This window comes from Salmo trutta, chromosome 36, assembly GCF_901001165.1.
Source record: "Salmo trutta chromosome 36, fSalTru1.1, whole genome shotgun sequence".
NCBI classification, from domain to species: Eukaryota; Metazoa; Chordata; class Actinopteri; order Salmoniformes; family Salmonidae; genus Salmo; species Salmo trutta.
Genome location: NC_042992.1, coordinates 32809593 through 32829466, shown reverse-complemented (window position 1 = coordinate 32829466; position 19874 = coordinate 32809593). Strand labels below are relative to the sequence as shown.

The 19874-nt window shown below is 40.0% G+C and overlaps 2 protein-coding genes across 2 annotated transcripts in view; both read left to right on the top strand.

Moving 5' to 3' along the window:
* Nucleotides 1-2880: 2880 nt before the first annotated feature.
* LOC115175919 (BOLA class I histocompatibility antigen, alpha chain BL3-7) overlaps nt 2881-19874 on the top strand; it is a 35224-nt gene continuing 18230 nt past the window's right edge. Inside the window, exons 1-2 of the mRNA XM_029735566.1 lie at nt 2881-3055; nt 7887-8147. Coding sequence (XP_029591426.1) covers nt 2998-3055; nt 7887-8147 — 319 coding nt within the window. The 5' untranslated portion in view covers nt 2881-2997. The remainder of the gene's footprint in view (nt 3056-7886; nt 8148-19874) is intronic.
* On the top strand, nt 13160-14195 carry LOC115175924 (leucine-rich repeat extensin-like protein 2). The gene is made up of 2 exons (XM_029735573.1): nt 13160-13965; nt 14107-14195. The coding sequence occupies exons 1-2, from the start codon at nt 13463-13465 to the stop codon at nt 14147-14149; spliced, it is 546 nt and encodes a 181-aa protein (XP_029591433.1). The 5' UTR covers nt 13160-13462; the 3' UTR covers nt 14150-14195.

The following is a 19874-nucleotide window of genomic DNA, read 5'->3' as shown; positions in this document are numbered from 1 at the left end:
GACTTATTAGCTAACTGAACTTGATGTGGTTATCGCTTCCACACACATACCAGAACACACTGTGGGAGTGTTAAAGAATTCCAGAACATGGTTCCATCTGGGAGAGAATTTCAGTAATTATTGGTGAACAAAAAAATGTGACATTGTTAGCGATGTAAACTCAGCAAAAAAATAAACGTCCTCTCACTGTCAACTGTCTTTTATTTTCAGCAAACTTAAGATGTGTAAATAATGAATGAACATAAGAAGATTCAACAACTGAGACATAAACTGAACAAGTTCCACAGACATGTGACTAACAGAAATGGAATAATGTGTCCATGAACAATGGGGGGTCAAAATCAAAAGTAACAGTCAGTTTCTGGTGTGGCCACCAGCTGCATTAAGTACTGCAGTGGATCTCCTCCTCATGAACTGCACCAGATTTGCCAGTTCTTGCTGTGAGATGTTACCCCACTCTTCCACCAAGGCCCCTGCAAGTTCCCGGACATTTCTGGGGGAAATGGCCCTAGCCCACACCCTCCAATCCAACAGGTCCCAGACGTGCTCAATAGGATTAAGATCCGGGCTCTTTTCTAGCCATGGCAGAACACTGACATTCCTGTCTTGCAGGAAATCACGCACAGAACGAGCAGTATGGCTGGTGGCATTGTCATGTCAGGATGTGCCTGCAGGAAGGGTACCACATGAGGGAGGAGGATGTCTTTCCTGTAACGCACAGCGTTGAGATTGCCTGCAATGACAACAAGCTCAGTCTGATGATGCTGTGACACATCGCCCCAGACCATGACGGACCCTCCACCTCCAAATCGATCCCGCTCCAGAGTACAGGCCTCTGTGTAACGCTCATTCCTCCGACCATCACCCCTGGTGAGACAAAACCGCGACTCGTCAGTGAAGAGCACTTTTTGCCAGTCCTGTCTGGTCCAGTGACAGTGGGTTTGTGCCCATAAGCGGCGTTGTTGCCGGTGATGTCTGGTGAGGACCTGCCTTACAACAGGCCCTCAAGCCCTCAGTCCCTCTCAGCCTATTGCGGACAGTCTGAGCACTGATGGAGGGATTGTGCATTCCTGGTGTAACTCGGGCAGTTGTTGCCATCCTGTACCTGTCCCGCAGGTGTGATGTTTGGATGTAACGATCCTGTGCAGGTGCTGTTACACATGGTCTGCCACTGCGAGGACGATCAGCTGTCCGTCTTGTCTCCCTGTCTCCCAGTCCTCATGCCTCCTTGCAGCATGCCTAAGGCATGTTCACACAGATGAGCAGTTACTTTACATCTATGGTAAAAGAGTTTTCATCTATTATCTACTGCCACTGTATTTCATTTTGCATATGTGTTTACATAGAGTGAGAGAAAAACCCTGGTTGAATGACAAGATTGTAATGTTCATGACAATAACAAACAAAGAATTTGTATCAATGTAATGCATCCCACTCAGCGGTATGGAGATGAAAAAGCATGTTTACTAAAACTAGTTGATGGGTCAGTGTGTCAGCCATCTCATGAATGAGGGTAGATAGACACAAGATGGCTGCATGTTGACACTCTTACAGGAAAGTTTGTGATACTTACCTCAACACTGTTGGACTCCACCCCTCTTGTGTGTGTGTGTGTGTGTGTGTGTGTGTGTGTGTGTGTGTGTGTGTGTGTGTGTGTGTGTGTGTGTGTGTGTGTGTGTGTGTGTGTGTGTGTGTGTGTGTGTGTGTGTGTGTGTGTGTGTGCATGGTACTTTCCATTGCATTTCTATGCTGTATTATTTTATTGCTGTGTTTTCAATGTGATGCTATAAAACTATTTCATATCAAATGGAGCTAGATCCAACACGATGCACCTCCTTCAATGGGTTACATCCAGTACGCCAAATAAACTCCATAGACCTTAACCTGAGATACATGTAGCTCTATTGTGTCATCCTCCCAAACCACAAGCACCCTGAGAATACTATAGGAAGAATACTTTGTTCCTCCTCTTTCACATCAAAGTGATCCTTCTCCCATGTTATAGATTTGAGTCAAGGCCAATATCTAAACCTACAGCAGCAGGTTTCTGCAAGACCTTCCTGTATTTAGATCTACCACAATACACTTGCAGTATCTAGACTGGCTTGTCTTAAAAGGATTTATTGTCACAGAGACACTGAGATGTCTTTTTCCTTTATCCCAATATATCTGATATACTGTATGCCAAGTAAGGACCTGTCACATTTCAGAGGTTGGGGACTACATCATCAACATAAACCTGTCAAAGCTCAAGCTGTCTTCCCATTTACAAGTCATAAATAATACAGGGTCATTCTAAACATGGTTAGGACATCTCAATGTAACTCCATGTTACATTGCTTTCATGATACATTGATAGTGAAACCCATAAACTCACACCAGTGCTAGGAGTGTTTGGGACGTTGCTCTGTTTAGATACAATATCTGAGTGTAAAAGATTGATACAGCAGTAACAGAACAGAATAGCCTCAAACTCTAGTGCTGATGACTGACAAATGTAATTGGAAGTATACTGTGTGATCAAAAACATCTGCCATGACAAATTATGTTTTAATATATAGTAAATGAGAAAGAAGAAAGAAAAGGTGAACGTTTTTCATATATAGACCCTAAGTTTCTCACTACATTTGAACCTGAACGCGCTCTCTGGAGATACACTATCTTGAGTTGCAATAAGCCATCAAAGTTAATAGCAAAAATATCTAGGCCCCCAGCCCCAATGACAGCACTATTTTGGGCCTAATGGTTGACTGACTACAACTTACTTTCAGTTTCGTAAGTCAACCGTTGCTGCTTATTTCCACCCAGATTCTAATGACACTTAAGCTGGCTAAATTCTCATTGGCTTAAAAACGATACACAAGCGCATTTTAATTTGGTGCGAAATATATTTCATCTCATTTGTTCTTTACCGTTCAGGAGAGAGAGGTTGTCAGAGGGAACCTTCATATAAACAGTCATTGGAAAGAACACATAGGCCTACTTCAGAACGTCAACATGAAGGATATTATCTTGCTGGTGCTGGGAATAGGACTTCTTCATACAGCATCTGCTGGTCAGTAGAAAGTTATTTGAGATTTTAGAAAAAATATGACATTTCCCGTTTATATAGGTAATTTATTTAAGGCTTTTGCTTAAATTGATACTACGGGATTTTGGCAATGCATTCCTATATCTGCAATCTCGGAGCCAGATGAACTCGTGGATATAATTTGTATGTGGGTCTCCTCATGCAGTTTGAAGGAAGTTGCGGACTAGCGTTAGCGCAGCGACTGGAAGTCTATGGCAAAACGCTAGTTAATATTGGCTCGCAAAACTACCTCTAGCTTCATTCATACTGGATGCAGTTACACAAAAATTGAGGTGGCAGTCCTGACAGTGGGCACACACACTGGTAATCAACATTGTTTCCACGTAATTTCAGTTTAAATCTGTGCCCAGGGGGGAGGCAGTAGCATTTACATTGAAATAAACTGATATGAATCACAATGATGCACTGAGCTTTAGAAAGCATTTTGACCAAGGAATAGTCTACTGAAGCCTAGGTTTGTGTTTTAAATTCCTAGAAAAACACTTTTATTAATGGATTTATGCAATATGTTCATTAGAAAAAAAATGTCTCTTTAGGCTATTTGGAATATTCAAAATCTCTGTTGGATCTGCCACCAAAATATTGTTTGTTTCACTTTGGTCTACATTGTTGATAGTGTTGAATTTAGTTGTGCATAGCAATATGTTTTTGTAGTCCTGTACTAGAATTCACTGGAATGTACAAACCTGAAGATTTGCTGTCCTTTAGTTACGTGGTTCTCGCTGTCCTGTCTAGTAATACCTCGATATGACAATATCCACACCTAACTGATCAGATGATAGTGGGTTGGTACTAGAGAAAGTTTAAATCGTAATAGACATACGAGGGGTGCTGTGATGTGTACTGTAATTCCAATCTTTTTAATTTACAGTATGTTCAATTTCAGTTCCAATCGTTTTGTGATGGTGAAGATGTAGGCTATTATGAAAGTACATACATTTGGCTTGCAAGAAAAAAAGTTTGCCATGTTATTTTGCAGTAACATCCTCAAGGTGGCAGTATAATACCAGAAACAAAGCTATTGTACGGTCTCTTACAGAAGCATCCACTTGCCTATCAAATCACATTTTATTTGTCACATGCGCCAAATACAACAGGTGTAGACTTTACCATAAAATACTTACGAGCCCTTTACCAACGATGCAGAGTTAGATAAGATAACATTTTATAATAACACAAGTTAGATAATAACATGTTGAATAATAACACAAGAGAAATAAAATACGCAAGAATGAGGCTATGTACAGGGACTACCAGTACCATATCAATGTACAGGATCAGTACGAGGTAGTTGAGGTAGATATGTATATATAGGCAGGGTAAAGTGACTAGGCATCAGGATAAATAATAAGAAAGGTAAGAAAAAATTACTTTAGTAGCAGCAGCAGCACATATAATGAGCATGAAAGAGTGTGTGGATACAGACCTGTGAAGATAACAGTTGTATTTTGTAGTTTATTTGAAAATGCCAACTTTTCAAATACTCAAGGTAGTCAAATATAGTTTATATAGAGTTTAAACTAAAATGCAACTATTTTCTTTGATATTCAAATAAAGATCTCAGAAAACCAAATAATATTTTAAAGTATTTTGAATATAAAAACATGTATTTTTATTTTCATGGCTGCCAAATATTTGATGAAGAACCAAAACCTGCAACAGTTAGTTGAATTAGTGTAAATATATAATCAATAGCACTTGGTTTGGAGGGCTTTCAGATATGATTCTTAATATAGCCTATAGCCTAGAGTTAAATACATGAGGAACATGGAATCACCTCAGCATTGGAGTGGACCACTTTTGCAGCTTCAAAATGACTAACAAATATATATTCCTAATGAGTGAGACATAAGGTAATACAGGAACACTTGACATCAAGTTCTTATACATGTGTAGTAACTTTGATTAATAGCAACGTTGTTACATTAGACTTTAGAAATTACTTTATAATTTCATAATATTTGAGTTATTACATAAGTGGAATAAGGAACAGTCACTATTCCTCGTGTGTACAGTAGTTACAAGAACATTCAGCTCATTGCTATGCAGTTAAAATGCAACTACCAAAGTGTTATGTAACAAAGTGTTATGTACACATGTACAAGAACAGTTTCATGTTCAGTGTTACTGAGAATGCTAACAGTAACAAAATATGGCTATTAGGCTAAGTGTTGAAAGGATACTAAATATCCCAAAACTGCCTTCTTGAATCAACTGTAGTCAAGTTAGGTGAAAAATCATGTTCGTTTGTATTCTGAGTAAACTATTCCTTTAAAGATGGTATAGCGTGTGTTTGAAACAAGAACACTTGTGCTCAGATGGAGAAAGAGGTTCAAAGTTATTTATGCTACGCTTCCAATTTGCTGCTTGCAATTGGCTTTTAATTACTCTTCAGTATTTTCAGGGATCATACAATTGAATTGCATCTTTCAACCTTTTCAGTGACATGTTGAAAGAGTCATACAGTAGTTGAGTGTTCTAACTTATTTATACTTATCTGTACAACATTTTAATTGGTTTGACTTGATTATGTACACCTAGGGCAACGGACATTCAGGAGAATGGATACTTACAAAATCTTCAGATAGAAATGTATAGCGTAGATCAAATATGACTGTCAGATAGATTGGAATAGTATAGGAGATTGTGTGTGGTCTATTCATTTTATTTCTATCTTCAACAGGCAGTTCCAGATTCAGCCCTGTCATTAGTTGAAGAGATTCCCTAAAAACACTCCACTTTGAGAACTTACACAGCAGGTTAGGAGAATTAGGTTAAGGTTAGGGAAAATACTCTCCTAATCTGTTATGAAAAATCACTTGTATCGAAGTGGCGTGTTTTTAGGGAGTCCTGTTAGTATAAGGCAACCAATCCAATAGTTTCTGTATTCAAATATATTTTTTAAAGTAGTTGCTTTCTGATATCTGTATTCAAATAGTTTAAACAAGTAGTTACTTTCTGATATCTGTATTCAAATAGTTTAAACAAGTAGTTACTTTCTGATATCTGTACTCAAATAGTTTAAACAAGTAGTTACTTTCTGATATCTGTATTCAAATAGTTTTGAAACGTAGTTACTTTCTTAGATCTGTATTCAAATAGTTATAAAAAGTGGTAATCTTTGGGGTCTGTATTCAAATTGTTCCCTCAGGAGTTTTGGGACTTTCCACAAAGCATAGTTAAAACTTGTAATTCCAGGTCTGGTGTGTATGTGTGTGTGGCGTCAGTATGCGTGTATGTGTTTGTTATGTGTGTGTGTCTGTGTGCGTATGTAGGGTATGTGGGTTTGTGTGAGTGTCAGTGTAAGTGAGTGTGCCTAGAGTCAGTGCAAAATAGGGTCAATGCAGTTAGTCTGGTAACCATTTGATTAACTATTTAGCAGTCTTATGGCTTGGGGATAGAAGCTGTCTCGGAACCTGTTGGTACCGCTTGCTGGACGGTAGCAGAGAGAACAGTCTATGGTTTGGGTGGCTGAAGTCTGACATTGTTTTCGGGCCTTCCTCTGACACTGCCTGATATAGAGTTCCTGGATGGCAGGGAGCTCTGCCCCAGTGATGTACTGATGACCAGCCTTTCAAAGCACTTCATGATTACAGATGTGAGTGCTGCGGGACGATAGTTATTTAGGCAGGTTACCTTGGAGTTCTTGGAACAGGAACAATGGTGGTCAGCTTAAAACATGTTGGGATTATAGACTGGGACAAGGAGTTACTCTTATCGGCCTATAGCTTGTTCAGAGTGACAACACTGGGTTGCTACTGACATATTCAGAAAAGAGGCTAAACAGTCAATTCTGCCACTTTTGAGAAACAGAATTGACCATTTACCTTCATCTCTGAATGTGATGTCAGCATCGCCCCAGAGGACTGTGAACAATTGACAGGTTTTGCCCCTGGACTCTGCAGTGTTATTCCTACAAAAATCAAGAAAATGTGTTTTGTATTTTTCTCCCCTTAATTAAATATAATCCACAAGTAGACTCTCGTATATTTTGATGCCGTATTACCGTTAGCTGAGTGTGTGCTGAATCAAATAGTATAAACCACTTGGTAGTTCCTATCAGGGGATGAATACAGTATAAGGTCAAATGTAAAGTTGCTAAAAAGTTATGTATTTTTATCTATCAGTTACAGTGATAGTGGTCTTGGGCTTGAGTTACTGTCAATGAACTTACATTTACATTACTTAACAGACACTCTTATCCAGACTACTAACACTAGAGTGTATACATTTTTGTACTGGTCCCCCGTTGGATTCCAACCCCAAACCCTGGTGTTGCAATGCGCCATGCTCTACCAACTGAGCCACACAGGACCGTATCTCTTCCAAAATGTACATGCTGTACATTTGGAAGGGATGTCATGTTTTCACTTGTGTATATCACCGGTAATGAATCCACAGAAATATCTGCCTGGGAATATCACATTGTTCCATTTCAGAAAACTATTCTGAACGTTCAATGTTTCCATCTACACTGATTCCAGATCATTCTCTTGATAAAACGTTCTTGGTTCTCCATGTCTGATACACAAAATGTGTAATATCTAGGGGTTTCATCCTGTCTTAGAAACTTTCCTTATAAATGTCATCCTGCAGTTTAACAAAAACACCTATTTTGATAAAAAAAAACATTGTTCAAAGTAATATTTAATGAACAACCAGTTTATTTAACAGTAGTGTGGAGAAACTAAAAAGTGAATATAGAGAAAATGTAAACCTCTGTTTAGTCAACATGACTTAGAAAAACAATTATCTGTTCAGAATTCAACATTAACATTTACTTTCTTTCCTCTAGTGACTCACTCAATGAAGTATTTCTACACTGCATCTTCTGAAGTTTCCAACTTCCCAGAGTTTGTGGTTGTGGGGATGGTGGATGGTGTTCAGATGGTTCACTATGACAGCAACAGCCAGAGAACGGTGCCCAAGCAGGACTGGGTAAACAAGGCAGCAGACCCACAGTACTGGGAGAGGAACACAGGGTATTTCATGAACTCCCAGCAGATTTTCAAAGTCGACATCAATACTCTAAAGCAGCGTTTTAACCAAAGTGGAGGTAAGTCCTTCATCTTTACCTCATCTAATCAGTTGTGTTTGTATAAACTGTCAAAATTCCTTATTATAGGAGACAAGAATTCATCAGGATTAGAGAATTCATCCCTATAGTTACAGCTCGAGATCAGGGGTTCTTAAACTTTTTCAGCCTGGGACCCAAATGAGAAATTCTGTGTTTTCCTGGGACCCGAGCTTAGGAAAATATGCAACTCTACGTAAATATCGGTACATTTCATTGCCCTTATGCTTAAAAACAATGCGATATAGACAAAAACAAATAACAAGGAAATACCCATAAAAATATTTTCATGTTTATTTCCCCGCATTAAAAACACTTACATACCTGTCATACCCAGTTGGAACTGTTGCTGTTAACCTCTCTCGGGTATGTGGGACGATTTCGTCCCACCTACGTAACAGCTACTGAAATTCCAGTGGCGCGATGAATCGTTAGAAATACTATTACTTCAATTTCTCAAACATATGACTATTTTACAGCTATTTAAAGACAAGAATCTCGTTAATCTAACCCCACTGTCCGATTTCAAAAAGGCTTTACAACGAAAGCAAAACATTAGATTATGTCAGCAGAGTACCCAGCCAGAAATAATCAGACACCCATTTTTCAAGCTAGCATATCATGTCACATAAACCCAAACCACAGCTAAATGCAGCACTAACCTTTGATGATCTTCATCAGATGACACACCTAGGACATTGTGTTATACAATACATGCATGTCTGTTCAATCAAGTTCATATTTATATCAAAAAACAGCTTTTTGCATTAGCATGTGACGTTCAGAAAAAGCATAACCCCCGCAAACTTCCGGGGAATTTACTAACAGTTTGCTAAATTACTCACGATAAACGTTCACAAAAAGCATAACAATTATTTTAAGAATTATAGATACATTACTCCTCTATGCACTCGATATGTCCGATTTTAAAATAGCTTTTCGGATGAAGCACATTTTGCAATAATCTAAGTACATAGCCCGGCATTACAGGGCTAGCTATTTAGATACCCACCCAGGTCAGCCTCCACCAAAATCACATTTCCTATAAGAAAAATGTTCTTACCTTGCTTGTTCTTCATCAGAATACACTGCCAGGACTTCTACTTCAATAACAAATGTTGGTTTGGTCCCAAATAATCCATCGTTATATCCAAACAGCGACGTTTTGTTCGTGAGTTCTAGACACTATCAGAATGCTTCTTCACGGTCCTGCGCATGGCGCATTGGCGTGTCAAAAATGTCTAAATATTCCATTACCGTACTTCGAAGCATGTCAACCGCTGTTTAAAACCAATTTTTATGCCAGTTATCTCGTAGATAAGTGATAATATTCCGACCGGGAGTATGCATTGAGCCTAAACAGCCGAATAAAATTTCTCCTCAGGAGCGACTCATGCACGCGCCTCATTCAAAGGTCCTCGGAGCAGCCACTTACAAAAGGTGATAATGTGTTTCAGCCTGAGACTCCCTCGTAAACCTTCAGTTATTTCCCGGGCTCTGAGAGCCTATCGGAGCCCTGGGAATTGTCACGTTACAGCTAAGATCCTTACTTTTCAATAAAAAGATGTAAGACGCACGACTCCTTGTCAGACAGGGTACTTCCTGCTTGAAACCTTGTCAGGTTTTTGCCTGCCATAGGAGTTCTGTTATACTCACAGACACCATTCAAACAGTTTTAGAAAATTCGGAGTGTTTTCTATCCAAACCTGAACAATAATATGCATATTCTAGCTTCTGAGTTGGTGTAGGAGGCAGTTAAAAATGGGAACATATTTTTTCCAAAATTCTCAATACTGCCCCCTAGCCCAGACAGGTTAAAATACAATAAATAATTTCATTCTGAGCTGGAATAAACGGATTGATCACATCACACAGAAGTATAACAGAACACATACACACAGGCTTTTTGACAGTGCAACCCTAAGTAACAGTACAGATAAAACATTTTCAGGCCTACTGTACATCTTACTGTAGAAATGATTGTTGATAGAACGTCTAGGTTGGAACTGTTGCTGTTAAAATACATATTTTTTATTCTGAACTGGAATAAACTGATTGATCACATCACACAGATGTAGACCAGAAAACACACACATACACACAATCCTAACGAGAGGTGTGTGGCTGGTTGAAGTTTTCAACAAACGTCTATTCTGGGCTCTGTTTTTGACAGTGTAACACTGAGGTTATGCTCAGCCTTGAAACTGTTTCTGTACTTGTTTTTTAAGTATGTCAGAGTTGAGAACCCTGACTCGCATAGGTATGTGGTGCCAAACTGGACCAGAACATCTACTGCTTTCTCAGTCAGACAGGAGACCACTTCCTGCTGTAGATGAGCAACCCAGAACTGTGTGAGTGTGTTTGCCTCAAAAGCATCTTGCTTCAATCAGTTTATTCCAGTTGAGAATAAAAAGTATTACTTGTATTTTAACAGCAACAGTTCCAACTAGAGGTCGACCGATTAATCGGAATGGCTGATTAATTAGGGCCAATTTAAAGTTTTCATAACAATCGGTAATCTGCATTTTTGGACACCGATTATGGCCGATTATAATGCACTCCACGAGGAGACTGCGTGGCAGGCTGACTACCTGTTATGCAAGTGCAGCAAGGAGCCAAGGTAAGGTGCTAGCTAGCATTAAAGTTATCTTATAAAAAACAATAAATCTTAACATAATCATTAGTTAACTACACATGGTTGATGATATTACTAGTTTATCTAGCTTGTCCTGCGTTGCATATAATCGATGCGGTGCCTGTTAATTTATCATTGAATCATAGCCTACTTCGCCAAACGGGTGATTTAACAAGCGCATTCACGAAAAAAAGCACTGTCGTTGCAACAATGTGTACCTAACCATAAACATCAATGCCTTTCTTAAAATCCATACACAAGTATATATTTTTAAACCTGCATATTTAGTTAATATTGCCTGCTAACATTAATTTATTTTAACTAGGGAAATTGTCTCACTTCTCTTGCGTTCTGTGCAAGTAGAGTCAGAGTATATGCAGCAGTTTGGGCCGCCTGGCTCGTTGTGAACTGTGTGAAGACCATTTCTTCCTAACAAAGACCGTAATTAATTTGTCAGAATTGTACATAATTATGACATAACATTGAAGGCTGTGCAATGTAACAGCAATATTTAGACTTAGGGATGCCACCCGTTAGATAAAATACGGAACGGTTCCCTATTTCACTGAAAGAATAAACGTTTTGTTTTCGAAATGATAGTTTCCAGATTTGACCATATTAAGTAATTCCTTTCCCTTTTCATTCCCTTTCCTTCAGAAACCATTTAAAACGTTTAAAACATTTCCATCATTCTGCGTGTCCAGTTTAAAACCAAATTGAAAAGACCCCACACAATAAATCCCACGATATTAACACCACTAACCCATATTCATAACCAATACGTTGTGTTTGCGTGCTGGTGTGTGTGTGTGATAAACCGTATGGCGAAAACACATGGCCAAGCCTTCTTATCTGGGATCATATTTTACAGCTTAATCTGCATACCTTTATACTTATAACACTGCAGAATTTCACTAACTGCTCTCCCAAGACCATAGCCACGGAAAACCTTCCAAAGAGAAAGAAAAATGGCACCCCCTCCTCTCCTGGAAGAGAAAGTGTACATTTCGTTAGCATTCGCTATGCTACATCTTAATCAGCAACTTGTACGTTTTAATTACAAACCAAACTCGATAATGATAAATCCACCGTCCTCCCTCTAATCATTAATGGTTTGTTTTAATCCACCCCATTGTTTATATGCCCTTATTTAGCATGTACCCTTATACACAGCCACATTTATCTCTCCACCGAGTCCAATGATTCACTCCCGTAATGACTGGTCTCTCTTCTCCATGATTAACCATAACCACAGCACTACAACATTGTTCTATAAATCTATTTCAGAATAAGACTATAAATAAAACGTCTCACGAGATTAAAAACCCCTCAAGGTTTTCTGAGTTTTCAAGGAGTATTTTTCCATTCCGATTCTAAGTTGTTACCTTTTAGACTCCATTGTCTTTGATTCTTGCAAGGATTATCCAACCCCCAAAATCGGCTCCACTTCTATCCATGTAAAATGATCTGGGCATTGTTACTGGACCTATGTTCAAAGACATGGTTAATAGCAGTATCGCCTTAGATGGTGCCCGTATTACCCGCTTAATGTCATTATTTTCCCTGTTGCAAATTTAGCATATATCTCATCGTAAGGAATCAGTGATATTTGATTCCAGGCATCTTTTAGAAAGTTGTGTGATACGTGGTCTCCTGTCTCCCTTCACATAAAAACTGTCATCTCTATGTACCACTATTGATCGAACCGAGGCCATACACCGCTATTTGAAAGTTTCCTGCTCCGCTGCCTTTAAGTGTTTGCTGCTTTTCTTTCGTCAAAGATGCAAACGCTTGCATTGCTGCGTTCCCCCAGAATGCACCGGGTGCAGTAAGCTCCATTACCACACTCTACACTCATTCTTCCAATAAATGAAACAGGGATCTGTCGCCCTACACTTTGATGTTTTTTAGCTACTTTTCCCTTCCTGTTTCTTTGTCTTACCTTGGCCATTAAAACCACCATTAGCGACTTTCACTGTGGCTGTATTAACCCCTCGCACGACTGCACAATGAGCGGAGTTACATTCCACTCTCAAAGCATCCTGTTCTATTTCATTCACTACCCTCTGCAATTGCTGTTTTGATAACAGGTTTCAAACCTGCCATCAAAGCAGATGTATACATTCTATCAATGTACTCACCTACCCAGTCTTTTTGTAGCTGAGTACATCTATTAATTTAGGGTTTAAACCTCTCCCGACGGTATCCAGGGGGTTTAAATCTCCACACCCACACTTTTAACTATTGTTACTATTTTCTTCTCACAAATGTTCCAGTTATTTATCTACTTATTTCCACAAATTCGAATATATATATATATATATATATATATATATATATATATATATATATATATATATATATTCACCTGTGGATGCTTGCATTAAATACAGCTCTGACCCATGAAAACCAGCACACAAAGTCATTGTTTTCACCTATATTAAGTACACGTCTCCACTCCTGAATCCCCCTGAACTCTGTCTTTGCGGCGAACACGGCACAACCCTACATCTATTCTCTGATATGGACGCACCCCTACCCGAATCAATCACCTAATATGACCCGTCTGCGTTGAACGACCCTCTGAACAACAGCACGTTATGGTGAGACTCTGTATACTGAATTCCCACCCCAGACCATACGATGGTACAACCTGACCGTAATGCCCTCACCCCAGACCATACGATGGTACAACCTGACTGTAATACCCCCACCCCAGACCATACTATGGTACAACCTGACCGTAATGCCCCCACCACAGACCATACGATGGTACAACCTGACCGTAATGCCCCCACCCCAGACCATACGATGGTACAACCTGACCGTAATGCCCCCACCCCAGACCATACGATGGTACAACCTGACCGTAATGCCCCCACCCCAGACCATACGATGGTACAACCTGACCGTAATGCCCCCACCCCAGACCATACGATGGTACAACCTGACCGTAATGCCCCCACCACAGACCATACGATGGTACAACCTGACCGTAATGCCCCCTCCACAGACCATACGATGGTACAACCTGACCGTAATGCCCCCACCCCAGACCATACGATGGTACAACCTTACCGTAATGCCCCCACCCCAGACCATACGATGGTACAACCTTACCGTAATGCCCCCACCCCAGACCATACGATGGTACAACCTTACCGTAATGCCCCCACCCCAGACCATACGATGAGACCTTCTATAGACCTGTGCTAGACAGTCCGGATATGTCCTAGTCAGTCCTTCCCCCAAATTCAAAACTACTACCAATAGTCTGCACTCTTATGTTGACCAGACTCTCTTTCGGGTGCCCCTCCCACCAGCAACGGTTTCACATAAACAAATGTAAACTTCACTCTCCTACAGATACTTTTTTATTCAGCAACCTCAAAAAACACAACTGAGGGAAAAACATAAAGGGTAGATGGCCCTTATAGGCCACAGGAGGTATTGGTAAGAAACTAGCTTACCTTTTTTATTTCAGGCAAGCCACCTCCACTACCGATTCTTCTTCCCACCAAGTCTGTCTCTCAAGGATGAATCCTGTTCGTCCGACGCCAATTGTTAAAAAGAAACATGCTTTTGCAACCTCTTTGCAATAAGGAATAGAGACCAAAAGATCAAGAGAAGTTTCAAGTGCTTAATACCAAGGATACAGTCAGTTGAGTACATACTTTTAGAAAATTCACAACACATTTTACACTCTTCCCTTGTAGGCGTCACCTCCCCAGCTATACATTTTATTATACTCTTCCTTTGTAGGCGTCACCTCCCCAGCTATACATTTTATTATACTCTTCCCTTGTAGGCGTCACCTCCCCAGCTATACATTTTATTATCTCTTCCCTTGTAGGCGTCACCTCCCCAGCTATACATTTTATTATACTCTTCCCTTGTAGGCGTCACCTCCCCAGCTATACATTTTATTATACTCTTCCCTTGTAGGCGTCACCTCCCCAGCTATACATTTTATTATACTCTTCCCTTGTAGGCGTCACCTCCCCAGCTATACATTTTATTATCTCTTCCCTTGTAGGCGTCACCTCCCCAGCTATACATTTTATTATCTCTTCCCTTGTAGGCATCACCTCCCCAGCTATACATTTTATTATCTCTTCCCTTGTAGGCGTCACCTCCCCAGCTATACATTTTATTATACTCTTCCCTTGTAGGCGTCACCTCTCCAGCTATACATTTTATTATACTCTTCCCTTGTAGGCGTCACCTCCCCAGCTATACATTTTATTATACTCTTCCCTTGTAGGCGTCACCTCCCCAGCTATACATTTTATTATCTCTTCCCTTGTAGGCGTCACCTCTCCAGCTATACATTTTATTATACTCTTCCCTTGTAGGCGCCCCTCCCCCTGCCTCTCACGCCAACAAAAATGTGAGATCACGTCTTCCTCTCTGACAAGCGGTTTCAACTCGCTATTTGCATTTGTGGTTTGGTCCAACAGAATGGATCATATGGACACTAAAACACATTGAGACGTTACTGTAATAGAGGAGAAGTTAACCTGTCTAACGATGCCCTTTTTTATGTCTCAACTACTCAAATTGCACACAGAGCAGACATTACTAAAACGAGAGTATCAATAACGTTGATTCTGGAAAATGAATGCTCAGTTTGTCACGTGCTGCATTGGTGTACTGCTAGCAGCATTTTAACCAAAGACTGTTATACTAGCTGTCTAGTCTGTGTTTTATAAATGTGCAATAACCATCAAACACAATTATATAAGGAATTGGCAACTTGTTCTCATTCTGAGAAATAAGGAAGGCCACTTGATTTCAACATCTGAACAAAGTGGACAGGCTAGCACGCTGTTCAAACAGTTGGAGACAGACAGAAGGGTGTGTTCATAACAATTCATCTGTTCTACCTTGTTAGCAAATAGATCCAAGTTGGTTCATTTTGAAATAGAAAGATTAGCTAGTTAATCACTGGCACATGGGCTTGAGAGACGTGATGAGACCTTTGTTCATGTTCTAAAGCCTATTGCCTGCTACAAGAAGGAAGTCATTAATAATGAATGTGCATTATGCATGGTTCTAGGTACATTTGTAACAAAACATAGAATTTTTATAGACAGACTTGAAAGCCAGATCAGTGATTATTGCAACAATAAAAAAGCAAGTTAAACTATTTTGATCAAATAATGAAATTATTAGTGGGTCTTATGGTTGTGAAAGGCTTGTAAAAGGCCTAGGTATAACTACACAAGCCCTGAATTCATTAGATTACTGCTGACTGTTTGAAATGCACTGTATTTGACCTCTAATTGTACAACAACGCATATTCTAAAGACAACATAAAAAAGATTGATATATATAATATATATATATATATTGTGAATCGCCAATAAGTTTGAAAATAATCAATATGATTTTCAGTCCATAGCGCCCAGCCCTGTGATTGGCTATAGGTCAGGACCTATTGGTCACGTCCATGTGATGCATACCTGTTTCACGTAAAGAGAGCAAGGGGTTCAGGGAATAGGGAATGTTTTTCCTAAACAAATGAGGGATTTCGGTAACAGCTTTTCAGTCAGAGACACAAGTAAGAAACTAAATGGCTGAAATTTTGCAGCTTCAGCACCACGGACAGCGTGATAAACACTTGCTGTGTTGTGGTGCCTGTTTGCTGCAGCAGGGAGGAGAGGAGACAACGTGCGCCAGTCACAGGCCCTCACTGTCATTTATTTAACACAGCGTGGCCATCTGACTCCCTGTTGAGTCATTTATTTAACCCAGCGTGGCCATCTGACTCCCTGTTGAGTCATTTATTTGTCTTAATTATTTCATCAAACAGTGCGCTTAACCTTTTCACTTGTGAGTTCCAAATATCTTTTTTTTATATGCGTGAAGTCAGAATGCTCTCACTGTTCCAAAACGGGATTGTTACGCAACAGGATAGTTATGCCTCGATCACAACGACTGCATCATGGTGTTTTGGTACACCAGAAGTACATTCATTTCCAATGGAGCATTGCGTTACAGGGGCAGTTGCAGTACATTCTGTGTGGTGCATAAAACTGTATGTGTAGACTTGACAGAAAGTAGCAAAATGTGAATGTTGAACTTTTGTTGCACACATATCCAGTAAAAAATATAATGGATTACGTATTAAAACAAATATGTATTAGAATTTTAGATTAATACATTTGCCAAGTAGCATACATATTATTTATTCGATGACATCTACACATTTATCGTGACAGACTATAATATAATTTCTCTCCAAAATGCATCGTTTTGGCGGGAATTGCAATAATAAATAGTCTAGATAGCAGAGAGTAGGCTCTTTCAACAATGTGACCAATGTTGAGGAAGGTGGTCTTGATCGCGCTGTTGGACCGGGACCAGCCTCGCCGAAAGCTCAGGTCTGTGTGGGTCCAGGGATGGTTGAAGTCCAGAAAGCAGGCAGGGGAGTCCATTAAACATCAGTATTATACACACCTGGCAGGCTACATCAGGTGAGCAGGAGCTCTAATGAAGGTTATAGGACATACAGTTAGTATGATAACAAAGGGAAAGGCTAACCTAGGGTCCATACAAATAGTACAGTTTACCACCATGATCACTGGTCTGACAACATGCAGGTGGAGAAAAAACTAATTAGGAAGAGAATGGGTTTTTACTTTAATATTGTCTGAGATCCAGTGGTGTAAAATACTTAAGTAAATATGTTTTAAAGTACTACTTTAGTATTTTTTGGGGGTATCTGTACTTTACTATCTATATTTTTGACAGCTTCTACATTTACTTCTTTACATTCCTAAAGAAAATGTACTTTTCATGTACTTTTTACTCCATACATTTTCTCTTACACCCAAAAGTACTCGTTACATTTTGAAAGCTTAGCAGGACAGGAAAATGGTAGATTGAAAGCATCGCAGGACAGGAAAATGGTAGATTGAAAGCTTAGCAGGACTGGAAAATGGTATAATTCACGCACTTCTCAAGAGAACTTCTCTGGTCGTCCCTACTGCCTCTGATCTTGTCAGCGTATGCGCTACTGGTGTAGAAGTCAGGTGCAGGAGAGCAGAGAGTTGTGATCAGGCGCACTCTTTATTGGGCAGAAGCACAACAAACGGACGCAACAGTGTCAAACCTCCAGCCAAAATGCAAAAGAGAAAAGCACAAAATCCAGTCACAAAACAAAGGTAATAATCCAACCTCCTATGGGTTACACGAGAATACCCAGGGGGGAAATAACCCGCCTGGCGCGTCACACTGAACATGTAACAAAAACAATTCCACACAAGGACATGGGGGGAACAGAGGAATATATATATATATATATACAATGTGATTAGGGAATGAAAACCAGATGTGCGGGGAACAAGACAAAACAAATGGAAAAATGGAGTGGCGATGGCTAGAAGGCCAGTGACGTCGACCGCCGAACGCCGCCCGAACAAGGAGAGGAGTCGACTTTGGTGGAAGTCGTGACAGATCTGGCGGACTCACTAAACACATGCTTTGTTTGTAAATGATGTCTGAGTGTGCCCCTGGCCATGCGTTAATAAAAAAAAACAAGAAAATGGTGCCGTCTGGTTCGCTTAATATAAGGAATTATTGAAATGATTTATACTTTTACTTTTGATACTTAAGTATATTTAAAACCAAATACTTTTAGACTTTTACTCAAGTAGTATTTTACTGGGTGACTTTCACTTTTACTTGAGTCTTTTTCTATTAAGGTATCTTTACTTTTACTCAAGTATGACAATTGGGTACTTTTTCCACAACTGCTTAGATCTGCAAAGGTATAGGGAGGAAATAAGAAGATTAGGTCTAAATGAGATACTAATAAACAAATGAAACTGCCTTTGAAAAAATGGGAAAGAGCACGACAGGTGAATTCTCTTCTGTGTGAGTTTTAACTAAGTTAATTTTCATAATCTATGTACAACTAATAATGGATGCTATACTATAGAGGAACTATTTACTTTATGAATTCCATGAATTTTATACTAAAAAATCCTACTAACAAGGACATAATGAGCAGAATAAGGACAGTTGGAAAATCTCAATTGAGGACATTTGGAAAGACTCAGTTGCATTTCATTGATTCCTCACTGTTTGTATTACTCTCTCTCCATTGGAGAATCTAAACTGTATTTCCTTGACTCCTCACGTCATCTCTCCTCACCTCCCGCTCAAAACCCATTGGAGAAGGTCAGCTTGAAGGTACCTGACATTCCCTCTCTCTGACCTTCTCCTCCAATGGGCTTTGAGAAGGAGATGAGGATGTGAGGAGTCAAAGAAATACAGTTTAGATTCTCCCATGGAGAGAGAGAGTAATACAGACAGTCAACCCACCCCCCTCACCAGTCTGCCTGCCTTCTCCCCTCTACCTGCCTCTGCTCCATCCATATGGTTATCCACCACCATTCATCTCAACAGCCTCCTCAGGCAGAGGGAGATAAAAGGGCGGGGCACTGGGCATGTGAGGTGCCTTGAGGAGAAGAGCAGTGTCTCAGTCTCTGAAAAAAAGAAACATAACAGAGCTAAACAGACGAATGGTCCCTGGACGTCATGGACCAGTCCATGGAACATAACAGAGCTAAACAAACGAATGGTCCCTGGACGTCATGGACCAGTCCATGGAACATAACAGAGCTAAACAGACGAATGGTCCCTGGACGTCATGGACCAGTCCATGGAACATAACAGAGCTAAACAGACGAATGGTCCCTGGACGTCATGGACCAGTCCATGGAACATAACAGAGCTAAACAAACGAATGGTCCCTGGACGTCATGGACCAGTCCATGGAACATAACAGAGCTAAACAAACGAATGGTCCCTGGACGTCATGGACCAGTCCATGGAACATAACAGAGCTAAACAGACGAATGGTCCCTGGATGTCATGGACCAGTCCATGGAACATAACAGAGCTAAACAGACGAATGGTCCCTGGACGTCATGGACCAGTCCATGGACCATAACAGAGCTAAACAAACGAATGGTCCCTGGACGTCATGGACCAAACCATGGAACATAACGTCACAACAAGTTTCAGCACCATGGTTTTCAGGTGGTTTTAAATGAAAGAAGTAC